Source organism: Rissa tridactyla, chromosome 3 (assembly GCF_028500815.1).
Source record: "Rissa tridactyla isolate bRisTri1 chromosome 3, bRisTri1.patW.cur.20221130, whole genome shotgun sequence".
In the NCBI taxonomy this organism is placed as follows: Eukaryota; Metazoa; Chordata; class Aves; order Charadriiformes; family Laridae; genus Rissa; species Rissa tridactyla.
In genome coordinates, this window is record NC_071468.1 from 56,841,072 (window position 1) to 56,857,429 (window position 16,358).

The 16,358-nt window shown below is 42.2% G+C and overlaps 1 protein-coding gene across 1 annotated transcript in view; it reads left to right on the forward strand.

Annotated features, from left to right (window-relative positions):
* Positions 1 to 839: 839 nt before the first annotated feature.
* Positions 840 to 16,358, forward strand: part of CCDC170 (coiled-coil domain containing 170) — a 61,971-nt gene continuing 46,452 nt past the window's right edge. The window contains exons 1-5 of the mRNA XM_054195838.1: positions 840 to 995; positions 1,947 to 2,052; positions 2,642 to 2,883; positions 4,382 to 4,547; positions 5,507 to 6,229. Coding sequence (XP_054051813.1) covers positions 946 to 995; positions 1,947 to 2,052; positions 2,642 to 2,883; positions 4,382 to 4,547; positions 5,507 to 6,229 — 1,287 coding nt within the window. The 5' untranslated portion in view covers positions 840 to 945. The remainder of the gene's footprint in view (positions 996 to 1,946; positions 2,053 to 2,641; positions 2,884 to 4,381; positions 4,548 to 5,506; positions 6,230 to 16,358) is intronic.

Below are 16,358 nucleotides of genomic sequence, written 5' to 3' on the forward strand. Positions count from 1 at the left end.
GGGCAGGAAACAGGCCTCCAGGGAGCCAATCGGGAGGCCAGAGAGACCCCGCCGGTGGCGGCGGCCCGCGCGCGCCTGACAGGCGCCCCTGGCGGGCGCAGGGAGGCACCACCGCCGGGCCCAGCGGCGGCGCGCGGGGGGTGGGGCGGGTGGCGCGCGCCCCCTCCCCCCGGTTCCGTTACACTGCGCCACCGGCGAGGAGCACACGGCCGGCGGGGCCGCGGGACCTGAATACGAGGGGGGACGGGGAGCGGCCCGGCCGCCTTCCGGCGGCAGCTCCGGCCGGGGCAGCGCGGGATGGGGCGGATGGGGGAGGAAGGGATGGGGCAAGAAATCAGACCCACCAACCCTCCCGCGGGCCGGGCTCCTTCTCACCCTCGAAACCGGCTCCCCTAGCCCGGCCTGCGGGGCCTTCCCACCAGCGGCAGGAGCAGAGCCGGCGGGGAGGGGGGGCCAGGGCCCACCTCCTCCCGCGGGCGCTGCAGCAGAGCAGGCCCGGCCCGCGGGCCTCCGTGCCGCCGTCCCCCCTCCGCTCCGGGGGGTGCCGGCAGGGACTCCACAGCCCCCTTCCCCCAGCACAATCCCCCACGCAGCCCCGGGAGCCGCCAAGGGCCGCCCCGCGTCCTCCCCTCCCCGCGGGCCCGCCCGCCCGCCCGCCGTCGCCGCCGCCGCGGCGGGAGGGGCGAGGCGGTTGCCGCCGCGCGCCAGCACTGACCTGGGGGAGGGGGGGGGGGCGCGCCGCTCTCTCCGCCGCGCGAGCCGCCGGCCCCGCCCACCGCCCGCCGAGCTCCGCCAGGGCGCTTGGGCCGCCAGGCCCCGCCCGCCCGCTCGCTCGCGCGGCCGTCGCCGTGCTGCGCGGCGGGCGCGGCTGAGTCAGCAGTAACGTCCGGCCGCTCGGCCCCGCTTCCGGGGGGCGGCACCGCCGGCTAGCAGGGGCGGAGCAAGATGGCGGCGGTAGCGGCGCTACCCGTCTCCCTCTCGGGCAGGTTTAAGGGGTCCGTCACGGCCTGTCGCGCTCGTTACCGGCAGCGGGGTAGGGGGCAGGAGGGAGCTGAGGCACCGGCTGGTGACAGCCCAGCCGGGAGCGGCCGCTTTCGGGCGCCGGGGCCCTCGGTCGGGGCCTCCGGCTTAGCGGTAGGGGCCGGCTCTCGGCCTTCTCATTGTCGGCGCGAGCGGCGCCAGCGTCGCGCTGTGGACGAGGCGGTGTCGCCGGGAGGCGGCGCTGTGGGCCCTGGGCTGCCGGCTCCGCGCTGCCGCCGCAGCCGCAGGGGCGGGCGCATCTCCGAGCCGGTGTCTACTGGCCTCGCCCCCGCTTACCGCTGCCGTTGTCCCGACCCGTTACTGACCGGCACGGGCCGTGGGAGGGTGTAGGCGGTGTGTCTGTATTCCCCAGGTTTCTTTGGGTTCTCCGTTGGGTTCGGAGTCCCTGAGACTGGGGCTCCGAGTGACGGGATGGAAACCTTCCAATAAAAATAATTCTTCAAGCGTTCTGTAGGGATGGTCATGTTTTGCTCGCTGGCCTTCTCGTATATAAACAGTGTTCCGGGAAAACGTAAATCAAGTATGTAGTGGAGAGCAAGTAGCGTGGATTTTGTTGTTGATACAGGATTCACTTAAACTTTAAACAAATCTCTAAACAAATTTTCTTGACTTTACATCTGGGTAACAGCAATTGGAGAATGCATTTTAGCCTAGAATTAACTGCAATTTTCACTCTTTTGGCAGGGCCAGTCACTTAGCATTTTCTTCCCTGAAAAGACTGGTGTTTTATCTTTTTCTTCAAAAGTAGACCTAAGAACCTGGGCAATTTGAGATTTGTTTGTTGGTGGTGTCCACTGCTTTAAAGGCACATAAACTTACTTTTAAGACCTAGCATTTATTTTAAAAAATAGAAGATATTTCATCATTTCCTCTCAGTAATAAAAATTGGATCCTCTCCTTTTTAGATCCTTTGCGTATTTTACAATTAAAGACAGACTGCCCCAGATCCTCACAAGAGTTATTGATACTCTGCATCGACATAAAAATGAATTTTTTGAAGAACATGGTGAGGTAAGAGTAAGGTATCTTTTTGACTGAGATTTCCCACCCCACACCTCACCCCCCACCCCGAGACCCCTTCTCTGCCTTGATTTTGCTATTTTCTTTCTACAGTCATTATTTGTCTGCCTTAATCTTTTTGTCTCTTGGTTTTTTTTGTTCTTTATAATTTCTTTCTTGTAGCTATTTTTCATTAATTGTGCAACTCATCTTTCTGTCTAACCTTTTTCTGATCTGTTTGTCCCGCCACTGAATGAACAACACTGTTCTCCAACTGCTTCACTTTCTCAGGTTTTTGTGCTGATGCAGTGTAAGAGACTGTAGCATCTTCTGAACATGGCAATGTTTCAATTCTTTGTTCCCCTCTAATAAGGAAAAAGTCCAATCTAAAAAGAAATCCCATAAGCGATTCGTTTTAGGATGTTAGGTGGAAAGTGAGCTTCATTCACCAAAATGTGTTTGGTTGAATCAAGCTCTGATTTTTTGGGAACTTCTATTTGGCAATTAAAACGTACCACTTATTTCTTTCATGAAAAATTGATCTGTGCGTCTACAGGAGTAAACGTTCAGAATAGGATCTTCTGTTTTCCACTTATTTCAGAAAGGTGTTGAAGCAGAGAAGAGAGCTATATCTTTTCTCTCCAAACTGCGGAATGAACTGCAAACAGACAAACCAGTGACCCCTTTAGAAGATGAGCTGCCTGATGCTGCACTCTGGAACCAATACCTAGACTACCAACGAAATTTATCAAATGGAAGTGGAGAACCAAGTTGGTTTCAGTCCCCATGGTTATTTGTGGAGTGTTATATGTACCGAAGAATTCATGCAGCATTAGCACAGAAGTAAGTATTTACTAGCTTGGTTCATTACTCTGCAAAACATTATTCTTTCCCATTTTTATTTTAGGAGAAAGGAAGAGAGCTGGGGAGTAAGATAAAGGAAAATCTTAAGCTTTTGCCATATTCCTTTTTCCCCTCATGTCGCACCTCAGATTAAAATTAATACTTTTTCTGTGCAGCAGAATTTGAAGCTCATTAGGTTGTTTTATTCTTTAGTTTCTGTGACTTGCTCTACGCAAAAACTCTTAAGCTTGACTGTATAGCTTGACCTTCTTGCAGACTGATGTGCAATGAAATATGAAAGTTATTTAGCATTTCAAAAAGGTTTGTTAGTCTAGAATTATCTCTTAAGACATGTTGGCCTGAAACACAGAATGTGAGAGCCGCTAATCTGTTGGGCATTCAAACTTGTTTTGCTCGAAATCTGAAGTTACCATTTGAGAACTGTTTCTTAGAGCAGTAGACCCAGCTTAAGCAGCCCCTGTTGTTCATCCTACACCATCTTCTTAGTTAAGCAGTGTTTGCAGACCATATGTTGCATCGGACTTTGGGAGCTGATCCTGGTTAAAAATAACTTGACAGGAAAAACTTCGGCTGGTACTATGGAGAGGTGCCAGTACGATGTAATGGGATAGGAATCAGCAGTTAAAGTTCATTCTGCTGCCAAAAAAATTGAAAGCTTCATGTGTACTGGATTTGCCCTTAGTTTTACAGTGATACAAACACAGTAATGGGACTCTGCTTCTGCTGGTATATTGTGTAATTTGAACTCTTCTAGCAAAAACTTCAAATATGAGATGGATCTGCTGGATTGTACTTAAAAAACTGAGCAGATATGTTCCATTAGTAAGCTTTAAGTTTCTTGATCTCCATTATTTAGCTGCTCTTAAGCATATGCTTGGGTGGAAGTTCAGTCACTTGTCAAAAGGTGTACATGTCGATATGTCTCATAAGATGAGTGTACGTTTCTTATGTTTTACAAGAGTTGAGTTGTTCTGTCATCTTTGTTATGTTAATTTTCTAAAGTCCTAGTAAAAAAACTTTCATAGGAATAACTTAATTTCACTGTAAGAGACTTTGGTATGGGAAGTACACTTCAGCACATATAAACATGCTTAAAATGGGGCCAGCAATTCACTACATCATTAGTTCATTTGTATGTTACATTTTAAATTCTCTGTGTCTGAAGACTGGCGTTCAAAATTGTCACTGTATGCGCAATTCCCAGGATTGCTGTGACTGAACACTTGCTCACTTTCAGAATATATTGGTAGAAATATAAAGACGTCTTATATACTGTCTGTTTCAGCGAGATACGATATCAGGCTGTTACTGAGATGCGTGAAAATCTAGTATGACAAATTAGAAGTGGAAAACCTAACTGGGGCCCGTAGTACGGCCTAAAAAAGCTGAGCTTCGAGCTTGCCCTTTCATCTGTGTTTCATATGCTGTCATGGAAAATGTGGCAAGTATGTTAATATATTTGTTCTCCTGTTTTTAGCCCACCTATTGACAACTTTGACGTATTCAAGGAAGGAAAAGCTCAAAATTTCTTTGAATCCCAAGAGGCTGTTATTACCTTATGCACTCACTTTCAGGAACTTCTTAAAAACATCAAGGATCTAGATGAAAAGCAACTTCAGGAGGAATTTTTTAAGCTATTGCAGGTAAGCTAGTAGTGCCTAACTTAAGAATTTAAACTCTCTCCTGTGTAACAAATAAAAAGTTGAGGTTATAAAGAATCTGAACTTCATATGGAAATTAAAATATAGCTCTTTTGTTTGTAAAAATGTGATGAAATCCTGACAGCCATACTGTATTGCTGCTGGTTACTTGTATTAAATGTGACATTTTAATTACATATTTTCTTCATTATGTATTTGAAAACCCAGCTTATTCTCCCTCAAAACCAGTATCACTAAAACATTTTAAGTCAAGTTCCAGATGGCCTTTTTGTTATTTAACTATAAAATTTTAAAACAGTTCATTTTATTGACACTCTAAACATTTTTAGACTTCTTTGGAAAAAAAGTTAGAAGTCATTCTAGGCCAGAAGTTATTTAAAAGGCTTATAACTACATTATTCTTGGAAAATAATGTCTTTGAATAGAATACGAAATATCATAGGATTATAAGTAAGTCCACTAGCTGGCAACAGTGCACACCAAGTATTTGAGGAATCTTTATAAAGACCTCATTAGTGCGTACTTAAAATACAAGTTCTTACTTGGCTGCATGTAATAAAAAGCCAAACCTGCTTTATTACTCCCTTTTCTATGTTTCCACTGATATTTTCTGGAATTACATTATGAAGAATATTTGTGTTTTAAGCTTTGTGAGGAGTGTATTTTTGTTGATCTAAATCTTCCATCTCTGTCACTTCTGATGCATGATTCTGACACCTGCAGAAATACAGAGCATTGTTTGGTTTCTTCCACAAAATCTTGTCTATATTAACACTTCTGTACAAGAAGTTGAATTCTGTTAAAGCTTGGAGGAAAATGTGGAGTTAAAGCCTTCATGTCCCTAAAATAAAAACAAACAAACAATATCTTTAGTGTTTGTGAAGTTTAGAATGTAACTACAATGAGACTTAGCAAATGTTTTTGTTTTTTCCTCCTTCTAGGTGTCATTGTGGGGGAATAAGTGCGACCTTTCTTTTTCAGCTGGTGAAGACAGCTCTCAGAAATCTGGTCCTTTACAATCCCTGGAAAACATGATACCTTACATCTTAGTGAATGATATGGAAAAACTTTGGTCAATATTTGTAAATGCCAAAAAAAGAAATACAGAAAAAAGTAATGTTAGAGTTGACATAATCCTGGATAATGCCGGATTTGAACTTCTAAGTGATCTTGTGTTGGCTGACTTCCTGTTATCATCAAAGCTAGCTGATGAAGTCCATTTTCATGGAAAAAGTATTCCATGGTATGTGTCAGATACCACAAAGCATGATTTTAACTGGACTATTAAACAACTGCAGTCAGCTAATCATATGTGGATGTCTAGATGTGGGATAAACTGGGAGGGCAATTTGAAAAAGGGAGTTTGGGTTTACCATGATCACATGTTTTGGACTTTGCCACATGACTTTTCCAGTATGGCTGAAGTTGCTCCTGACTTGTACGCTGATCTGCAGAAGTCAAACTTGCTTCTTTTCAAAGGTGATCTAAACTATAGAAAATTAACAGGAGATAGAAAATGGGAATATAGTGTTCCATTTCATCAAGCCTTGAACAAGTTTCATCCTGCGCCTCTCTGTAGTTTGAGAACACTGAAATCTGACACTCAGGTTGGCCTAAAACCTGGACAAGGTGAACAAATTCAGGCTTCTGAACCTGAGTGGATGGTAAGTGGAAAATATGGGATAGTTCAGTTTGATGCTGCTCTCTAGTTAAACGGTTCCTAATATTCTGAAAGAGAGATTCAGTCTGAGTTTTAACTACTTTCTCTGTTCCGTGGTTGGGCTTCGGCAAAGATTCTATCTTGTTTGCACTTTTTCCTCCCAAGTGATTTGTTGTTTCTGTTCCACAAATTACTTTAATGTTGTGCAGAAGTTTACAAACCGTCTTTGTAAAGACAATCTGCATTTCAATATATTTTGTTTTCCTAATGTCCAATGTCAGGAGATGTTTAGGATGAACGTGTAGTTGTCCATATTTTTTTTCTTCCTGAGTGGGTATGAGTTTATGGCTAACAAGTGAAAAACCTGCCTTAGGAACCATTTTCGCAATCCCACATTAGCATGTATTTACTTATTTCAGGATAATTTGTGCTCTGTACGCCATGCATTGCATGAAAATTAGAGAATGCACAAATTAATTCCAGATAGATTCTTTGCAACCCATTGCAGGATCATATTTTAAAACTGTTATCTATTGTGGTAATTCTCTTTATTTGTAAACGTATTTGTTTTTTTAAGAAGGATGCCACAATTTTCATGGGAAAAATGCAACCCCAGTAGCACTGAGAAATATATGCGAGAGAAACATACGCTATACAGGTTGCTGCTAACGAGTTGTTAGATGCCAATTTCTTCTTTTCTACCCTGGTCTCAAATTACTCAGAGTTTTGGGGAAAATTTAGGGATATTTTAGTGGTTTTTCAGAGTGAAGTGAAAGGAAAATGGAAATGCACTATCAATTTATAAAGGAAAAATTAAAAATAGATTCTGTCAAGTCTTAAAGTACTTCTGTGAGTTGAAGTAGGGCCTTCCATAGGGGACTGATGCAATGCCAGTGATAACCACAGGTTTGTTAGAAGATGGTGGCAGAATTACCCATAGAGTCTGACTGAGTTATGCTTTTGTCTAGAGCTGCTAAAATGAGGTGAACTTGCCCGTGGTAGCCAAGGTGGTTATGTTATAGGCAACAGGAGTAGACAGCAGAGAAACTTTGTTTTGCATTTTACATACATCTTACACAGTGAAAAGGAGGGCACGGAAGTGGCCTTATTTGAGTATGTTCTGGAAGTGGTGCTTATAGCAAGGGAATTTAAATGACTGTGTGGTAGAAAGTTGATTTAGAAAGACTTTTGTGCTTACAGTTAACCTAAGACAAGAGTAAGCTTTGGCAGGCCAAAAGAAGTGGGAGGGCGAAGATAGGACAGTATTTTCTACCTATTTCAGGCTTTGAAAATGAATCTGGATTCCCCTTTTGGTTGGTGAAATCACTAGCAAAGCATGTCTTCTGGAGAGAATCAGCTGCAGCTTGTGGTGTTTGTACAATAAAGATCTATACAGTGAATAAATATGCTCCAGCTGCTGATAACTTTCATTATTTGTGTTTATGTTCTTCTTCTTATATCTGAAAGTATATTACTATTTTAAAGTTGCAAGGTCAGGTATTCAAAAACTAAGATGCTACGAATTTTGGGAGGCAATGTGATATTGTAGGTAGGGCTCTACTTTTGAGACCTGGGTTTAGTGTTCTCATCTCCTTTGTATCTCTGGCTTAGTACTGCTAAAGGATGAATTGTTGCTCATCCTAAAGCACCTGATTAAACTGCATAAATTAGAAATCCAGTCAAGAGAGTTGAAGGTCTCTTTTGACTGGGCAAGAGCTCAGGGGGCCTCCAGCTTTGGTGCTTTGATCAAATACATAAACAACACGATGAATCTGGGCACTGGAGCATCAGTTTCTCCTCCGTGAAAATGCTGTTAACTTGTTTCAAATGCACTTTGAAGCAACAACTTTGGGTAAAGAACAGAGGGATGTAAATTGTGGAATACGTGCAATGAAAGCTTCCTGCCTTGTTCAGAGGGGCAAAATGATTAGGGGAAGAAATCTGCATTGCCTGTGGACAGATTGTAAGGTGCTGACTTAATTTGCTGGAGAGGTTTAAAAGTGTGTAATGGACAAGAAGAGAAAGGATTGTTTCACTGTTGAGGCCAACCTTGAAGAATAGATTTGCCTCTTACACAGTCCTTATATATGCTGAGAAACTTGGTTTCATTTTTCACTGATTGTTAATCTGTCTCTCTGTGCCCAGGTTGCTTTCAAGCTGGGAACTCACAGTGCAGATCATTGAACATTAATATTCTGAAGTTATGATAAATGGAAGCCTACAAAATGCTAAATCACTTAGGAGATGCAGCAGTATTTGCTCAGTATTACTTGAGTCATCTCATTGGAGATTGTTGCAATAATGTTTGTGAGGAAGTAGGGTGGTGATTTCATGAGTACCGTAAGACATGGAATTCTTAGATTAGCATTTGGATGGTAATATAAAACATGATGTCACGCTGTGGAAAAAAAAAAAGAAATAAATTAAATTAGTTCTATTCTCCAGTTTATTAAGTGAGCACTTTTCATCTTTTGCCCCTCACAAAGTTTATATGGTAATATACAACTACATAGTTATGTGAGGAATGCACATCTGTAACTTCCAAATACTTAATTGCTTGACTTCTGTAGCTGTAACTGTAAAGTGCTATTTATAGACAAAACTGAATATGCAGCATACTTTTCTGTTTGTTAATTCACTATATTTTTGTAAAATTTGGATTGATTCTATGAAAAAAAAAAAAAAAGATGCTGTAATGCCAGTGTTATTTTCTTCCATGCCACAAAGTAGTAGTGAAGACAGATATTCCTACAAGGCACTGTGCCCTGCTGTTGGGTTAGATATGGTTTATTTGGAAATAGGAAATGCTTTTGTAGGTACTCAGTGTTAATTACTCATGTAATATAGCCTCATGAAATGGCAGCTTGTGCCTACTGCATTTAAGTGGAATTTACTGTTACACAACCTAAAGCATATGTCATAACAATAGCATATGCTATAATACAGCATAATTTTTTTTCTTGAGTATTCAAGAAAGTTGCTTCTGTACATCTGTGTTACAACTGATGCCCAAAATGCTTGCACGGCATAACTCAGGAGCTACTGAATTGTATGCCTAAATTCTTCAGATTTTCACTTTGTGTGCCATTTGCATATTTATAACTAAAAAAGAGCATTTTCAGTGATTCTGAGGACCACAGCAGAACATCTTCTGATTTCTATTTTTTTTTTTGTTCTACCTTTTGAGCAGCTGTATTTGTGAATCAGTTTGATGATGAAACAGGAGGAAAAGTAATGTCACAGGCACAGCAAAATCCTGTACGCACATCTGTCTGAATACTTCATAATTCATTAGATAAGACTTATACAATAATTCTGTAAGTATATAAGGCTTCTGAAAATAAACTTACGGGGAAAATAAGTTGATTGTATGACTGGAAACTGAATATTGAAATAAATGATACAATTTTGTGCAAAAGTCAAACATCATTATGTGATTATATTATTTCAGACACTGGGACAGCCAACTTAAAATAATTCAGGTCTTAGTTCTTGATTTTTTTTTTCTTTGAAACAGAGTTTATACAAAAACCTGTAAAGCATATTTATCCAGTGAGGTTTTGAAAGATACAGATGCAAGAGATGGGTATCATAAAATGTTCTTCTTCATCAAGACAGGTCATTATTAGGGCAGTTTCTGCCTTGTTACTCTACCAATGTTTTTGTTCGAATTTCAAAACTTTGAAAAGCATTGAGAATGTCTTAAAGTTTATCTGGTAATTACTTATTACGGTTGGTGCAGTTGATGGTGTCATTATCAGGATCACTTCCCAAACTGATAGATACTTCATGTGTTCTCAGTAAAACTGAGTGGTTTAGTGTTACAGCAAGTGTAACACTAAAATATTTCCAAGTCACTTTGTTTTACACTGCTTACTGATGTCCCATAAACCCTAACTATTGTTGTTGAAATATTTCCTTTAAAGTTCGTTGTGTATTTGTATTTCATGGTGTGACTATCGATAGGGAGAGGCGAGGAAGGAAGGGCAGAGACATTGCCCTCTACATCAAGAAATGGGTAGAGTGTGATGAGCTGTCTCTGAAGAATAGTCACGAGGAGGTTGAAAGCTTATGGGTAAGAATAAGAGATGGAGGCAACAAAGGGATCCTTGTGGTTGGTGTCTACTACAGGATGCCCAATCAAGGGGAGCCTGTTGATGAAGCCTTCTTACTCCAGCTACAGGAGGCATCGCGCTCTCAGGCTCTTGTCCTGCTGGGGGACTTCAACCACCCTGACATCTGCTGGAAAAGTAGCACTGCGAGCTGTAGGCAAACCAGGAGACTCCTGGGGTGCATTGAAGGTAACTTCTTAAGCCAGGTAATAGCCTCAACAGAGGAGAGGCGGTACTGGACCTGATGGTCACCAATGCAAGTGAGCTAATTGGTGATGTTACGATTGGAGGCAATCTGGGCTGCAGTGATAATGCACTGGTGGAGTTCACAGTCCTGAGGGATTTGGGTCCCTGAGGGACTTGAAGAGTCAAGTTGTGACCCCGAATTTTAGGAAAGCAAACTTTCAGCTCTTCAAAGTTAGTCAATAGGACCCCCTGGGAAACTTCCCTCAGGGGCGAGGGAGCAGAACGGAGCTGGCAGAGCTTTAAGGACACTTTCCACAGAGTGCAAGAGCTCTCGATCACCAGGTGTTAGAAATCAGGAAAGGAGGGCAAGAGAACGGCATGGCTGAGATGAGATCTGCTGGCCAAACTACGGGGCGAGAGAGATGCACAGGGAGTGGAAGCAGGTATCCCAGGAAGAGTATAGGGACGCTGCCTGGTTGTGTAGGGATGATGGGGTCAGAAAAGCCAAGGCGCAGCTGGAGCTGAACTTGGCAAGGGACGTAAAGAATAATAATAAGGGCTTCTACAGGTATGTCAGCCAGAAAAGGAAAGTCAAAGAAAGCATACCCCACTCCTTGATAAGCAAGACTGGCAAACTGGTAACAACAGAAAAGGAGAAAGCTGAGATACCCAACAACTTTTTGCCTCAGTCTTCACTGGCAACCTCTCCCCCCACACCTCTCGAGGGGATGGACCACAAGGCAGGGACTGGGGGAGTGAAGTCCCACCCACTGTGAGAGAAGACCAGATTCGTGACCGCCTGAGGAACCTGAACATAGAGAAGTCTGTGGGACCTGATGAGATGCATCCCAGAGTCCTGAGGGAGTTGGCTGACGTAGTTGCAAAGCCACTCTTTGTGATATTTTAAAAGTCATGGCAGTCAGATGAAGTCCCCGGTGACTGGAAAAAGGGAAACATCGCACACATTTTTGAAAAGGGTATAAAGGAGGACCCTGGGAACTACTGACCTGTCAGCCCCACCTCTGTGCCTGGGAAGATCATGGAACAGATCCTCCTTGAAGCTATGCTAAGGCACGTGGAGGACAGGCAGGTGATTTGAGACAGGCAGCGTGGCTTCACCAAGGGCAAGTCCTGCCTGACCAACCTAAAGGCCTTCTGTGATAAGTGACTACATCAGTGGAGATATATATTTTGAAAAGGTTTTTTATTTACGTTTCTTTTTGAAGTTTGGCTCATTTGGCTTTGTTTCCACTGGGAAAGAAATATAAAATTCCTATTCCGTGTATGGAAACGGCTGTACAGAAACCCCGTGTATTCAGCGCAGTGCTGCTGAATGCTGACACAGGGTGCAGGAACATCTCCAGGCTGTCACCCCTGAAGTTCAGGCACCTGCGGAGAAAGGCTTTCTGCCCCCTTACCTGTTCACATGCAGAATACTGTGCCGGAGGTAATCATATAGAATTTCCTTAAAATAGCTGAGCAAGGCTCAATCTTTCAAATGCTTGTGTATATGAAAATAATGCAGCAGAGAAGGACCTGCAAACTGGTAAATCCATGCTTCCCTTCAGTGGTGGTGTGTATAGAAAGGTTGTTCAGGAAACTGAGACCCGGCTTTTAACAGCCATTCATGGCCTGGAATAGGTTTCAGCTCTTATCTCCCACCTCCCAAGAAAATGTCTTAGCTGGCGTAGATTAGGAATTGTACTGGGTACAGGTCCTAGATGGCTTGTATACATATAGAATTGTTATTTGGGTCTAGGATCTGTGTTTGTAAAATACAAAACAATTCTGGAAAGGGGTTAGGGTCCAGGAGTGCTCCCTCAATCTGGCTAAAGGATCCCTTCACCTGCTCTTCCTTCTGTCCAGCAACTCTTGTGTTATCTGTGTAACGGCCCTATTCCCACCCAGGGAGTACGTGTACCCTTGGCCTAAGGTCAGGGAATTAGGAGACATAAAGTTCAAATTCCTCCAGGCAGAGAAGGGCCTAAAACTTGCTGCAAGGGACCTAGTATATTTACATGAACAAAAAGTGTCCCCGTTTCTCTGTAATTGGCTGTGTTCTTGATTTCCACCAGTTCTGAATTAGAGCTTTTGGGACGTGTTGGATATGCAGTTCTGACGGCACCAGTGGTGTTGGATTTGGCCCTTAGAGGTTTTGCTGCTACTTTTCTGGATTCTGATGGAGCATTAGGAGGAGCTGGTTGCCCAGTGCAAATCAAGGAGTTTCCATACATATGCGGAAACCTAAGTTCCACATACAGAGAATTTCCAAAATAACTGCATGAATTGAGTTTAGACTCTCAAAGACTTTCTATGATCTGGTTTACGTTCCCCAAACTGAAAATTACCTAATATGTAATTGTGCTGACTTCCTTTTTTTTTTTGTTTTTTTTTGTTACCATACTTGTGTTTTGATAGCTGCAAGTATCATTTAATGGAATGTTTTACCTTTGCTTCCGTTTAACATTGTGCACTTACTGCTGGTGCCCTGAGCTGGGAAGCAGCTGTGCAAAGTATTTTATTCTGTGTCCTCTCTCTCCTGTGTCTCCATAAATAGATAGACAGAGATATGTTAGTCTGTGCATAGAGCATTTTTAAACAAATATTTGCTTATGTGGATATTATCTTAGTACTCCTCTTGTTTCTCCCTCACTAAAACATAGGTTGTTTTTTGGATATAACACTTGAATTTACAAGTAAAGAAGTTCAATTGTAATTTCCAAAACTTCAGAATAGATTTTTTGGGAAGCGTAAGTACAGTGTGTATTACACCATTTTCATTATTGCTGTTTGCGTTGTGTTTCAGAATTAACTTTTTGTTTTCAGTCCATGGTTATTCTGCCCTTACAAGATAAGAAGGCATCTAATAATACTACCATAAAAATGTTTGATTACTGTTTTATCATCCAAAGATATTTAATATCTGCCCATGGGCAGGCTAAACTGTTTTATTGCTACATAGGAGATCTTCAGGAAAACCTCTCCAGAAGTGATTTCTTTTTTCCCTGGGAAATGGCTTGCTCAAACCTGAAATATGGGGGGGAAGTCATACTTAAACAGATTCTGTGTTAAAATCTCACTTCTTTCCCAAGTCTGATTAGTTCCCCCATGTGCATATTGCATTTTCTCCACCCCATTTTGTCCCAGTGGGGGAATCCAGGGCTGTAAAACCAGTTGGCTTATTTCCTTCAGAAGAGTTACTGACCCCACAAGATGTATCAATCAGTTTAGCCGAGCTGTGCAAATTCACACGGGATGAGGACAGTGTTAAACTCAATGTTTCGGGGGCGGGGGGGGGCAGGGAAGGACTCCCATTTTAGTTAGGCAGAGAGAGGAAGAGCTAGACTTAATCAGACTAGTTAATCCTTCTTAAGCTTGTCCGCTATCAGATTTACAATAGTAATTGGTATGACGCAATTTACACACCCACAATTTGCACACATGCACATCTTAATCATATTAGTGATATTGTCTCTCCACTGTCCCGTATGAGCCTATTTTTTCCTGATAATATAATTGCATTAATACATTTCCACCTTGAAGTCTGTAAATGTGTGATGAAATTACTTCCAGAGAGGCAGTACCTCCCTTTGCTAACTGAAGTGGTATTTTCCAGCATCCCTGGAAGTGTTTGAGGCCAGGCTGGATGGGGCTTTGAGCAGCCTGGTCTAGTGGGAGGTGTCCCTGCCCTTGGCAGGGGGTTGGAACTAGGTGATCTTTAAGGTCTCTTCCAATCCAAACCATTCTATGATTCTATATGTTTAGGATTTGTACATGAAATCATCTGTCACTGGTCGTGAGACGGACTTCTGCGTCAGCTGACAAAAAAGAAATTGGAATAAATCCCGTCTTGATTTCTTCATTATTTTTGGAAGTAGGTAAGGTGAGGATGAGGCCCTCCTCAAGAAAACTTTCTGTACTACAGGATGTGGTACCAGTGATTTGAGGGGGGCAGAGGAGGAGCGCAGCTTGGTGTTGGGACACACTGCACTTCTGGAGTTGATACCCTCCAGAAGGCAAGCAAATGAGAACCATGGCAAGTCATGCCCATGACTTTCATGCCAAGTATTTGCAAAAGTGTGGCTGTTTTAGTTATTCTAGCTAAATTTGTAGATAATGAAGTCCTGTGGACTAAATTACCCCTGAATCTCTTTTGGACAAATACATTTCATCTTCGTTTTTAATGTTGCTAGTGTACAATTCCGTTCTATCTCATCTCTAGCTGCCTTTAGGTAATGAGTGTCTGAAATGGGCATAAGCATTCAGGAAATCATTTGGAATTCATGTGCATGGTAAAGCACAAGTACTTTACCTCCTCAATATGGGGTTGATGTTGATGGCTTGGGCTTAATAACAAAGCTTTTTTTACAGTGTTTGTAAAAAAAATAAATGTTGTTTTCAAAAAGAATATTAAATGTTTTGATTTGGTCTTTTAATCAATTGTTATGATGTATTTTTTAAATTACAAGATCCGTGAACAGTAGAATTAATGAAGCAAAACTTCATCTTCCCCCTGAAGACCTGGTAGTTTCCCTCACTTCCTGATGGAGTATTTGAAAAAAACCAACCATCCCCAAGCAGAAAAACCAGCAGATTATAATAATACACGGAACTGTACTGCAGGCTTTCCATACAGTTGGAGCATCTCAGTGTTCATTCTGTGCTTGGCAGTCTGTATTTCACAATATTTGCAGGAAGCTAAGCATCATTCTGACTCAACCTCTCTCAGATTTGCTTGTGAATTGTCAAGGACTTGGGAAAAAAATTTGCTAAAGAAATATATGTCCGCATGCTTAAATACTATGATTACACTTGGTTCTTTTGAAATTGTGTTAAAAATACAATGCTGAAAGATGCCTTTTTTCATAGAGATTCTTGGGTTTTGTTTTTTTATTAAGGAAAATATTTAAAAGCAATTCAAATAATAAAAATAAGAGCTGACCTTTCATTGAGTTGATCATTCCATTCTTAAAAATGGGTTTGGCTCTGAGGACTTTCTGAATCCTTTCTTGAAGAAATAGTATTTTAGGGACCTCTTTCCTAGATCAGGTCTACTACAATGTCCGTGCAACTGTACGTTTCACTCTTGCGGTGCTCCTGCAGGCCCCAGAAAGCTGCTCCTTTTTTTTTTCTTTTCTTTTTTTTTTTAAGCGGTGCTCTTTTTTATGTTACACGTTTCCTTTTTCTTTTTATTAAGTTCTCAGAAGTCTGCAGACTGATATGCTAGCAAAATGCAGATATTGACACAGAAATGTCATTTTAGCCTGTGGCATACCAAGCACTTTGAAAGGCAGTCTAAACTAATTTGTGTTGCTTGGTAGGGAATCTGGTTCAAGTGTCCAGAAACATGGGACTGTTGGGGTACTGGGAACAATTGCTCTCCCTCCATCCATCCATACCCCACAAGATACAAAGTACATCTCTTCCATGGAGTGAGGGGAAAGCTATCCACACCATCACGTGGCTTTTATCTCTGAAGCTATTCAGATACGTCCATTCTCATTTACTTACAGAAAATTCAATTAGGAGCAGCTATTTAGGAACCTGCAGATCTACCTGAATTGTTATGTCTTATTTTTGAGTGTACTGGCTACAGGAGTTGGGGTTTCATATCCCAGATCAGTTTTAGCATCCTTCCTCAACACTGAGCTCTTTCAAGGAAGGGAAAGACTGTAGTAATTTTTTTAGGTATTATTTCTTGTTTTAAAAATTAGAGTGACTTTATTAAGTACATAGAGTCAAAAGATCCTGCATCATTCTTTGGTCAGAAAGGCTGAGAACATCCTGTCCATGTATTTTCTATGACACAACATGAAGAATCTCATTCATGATAAA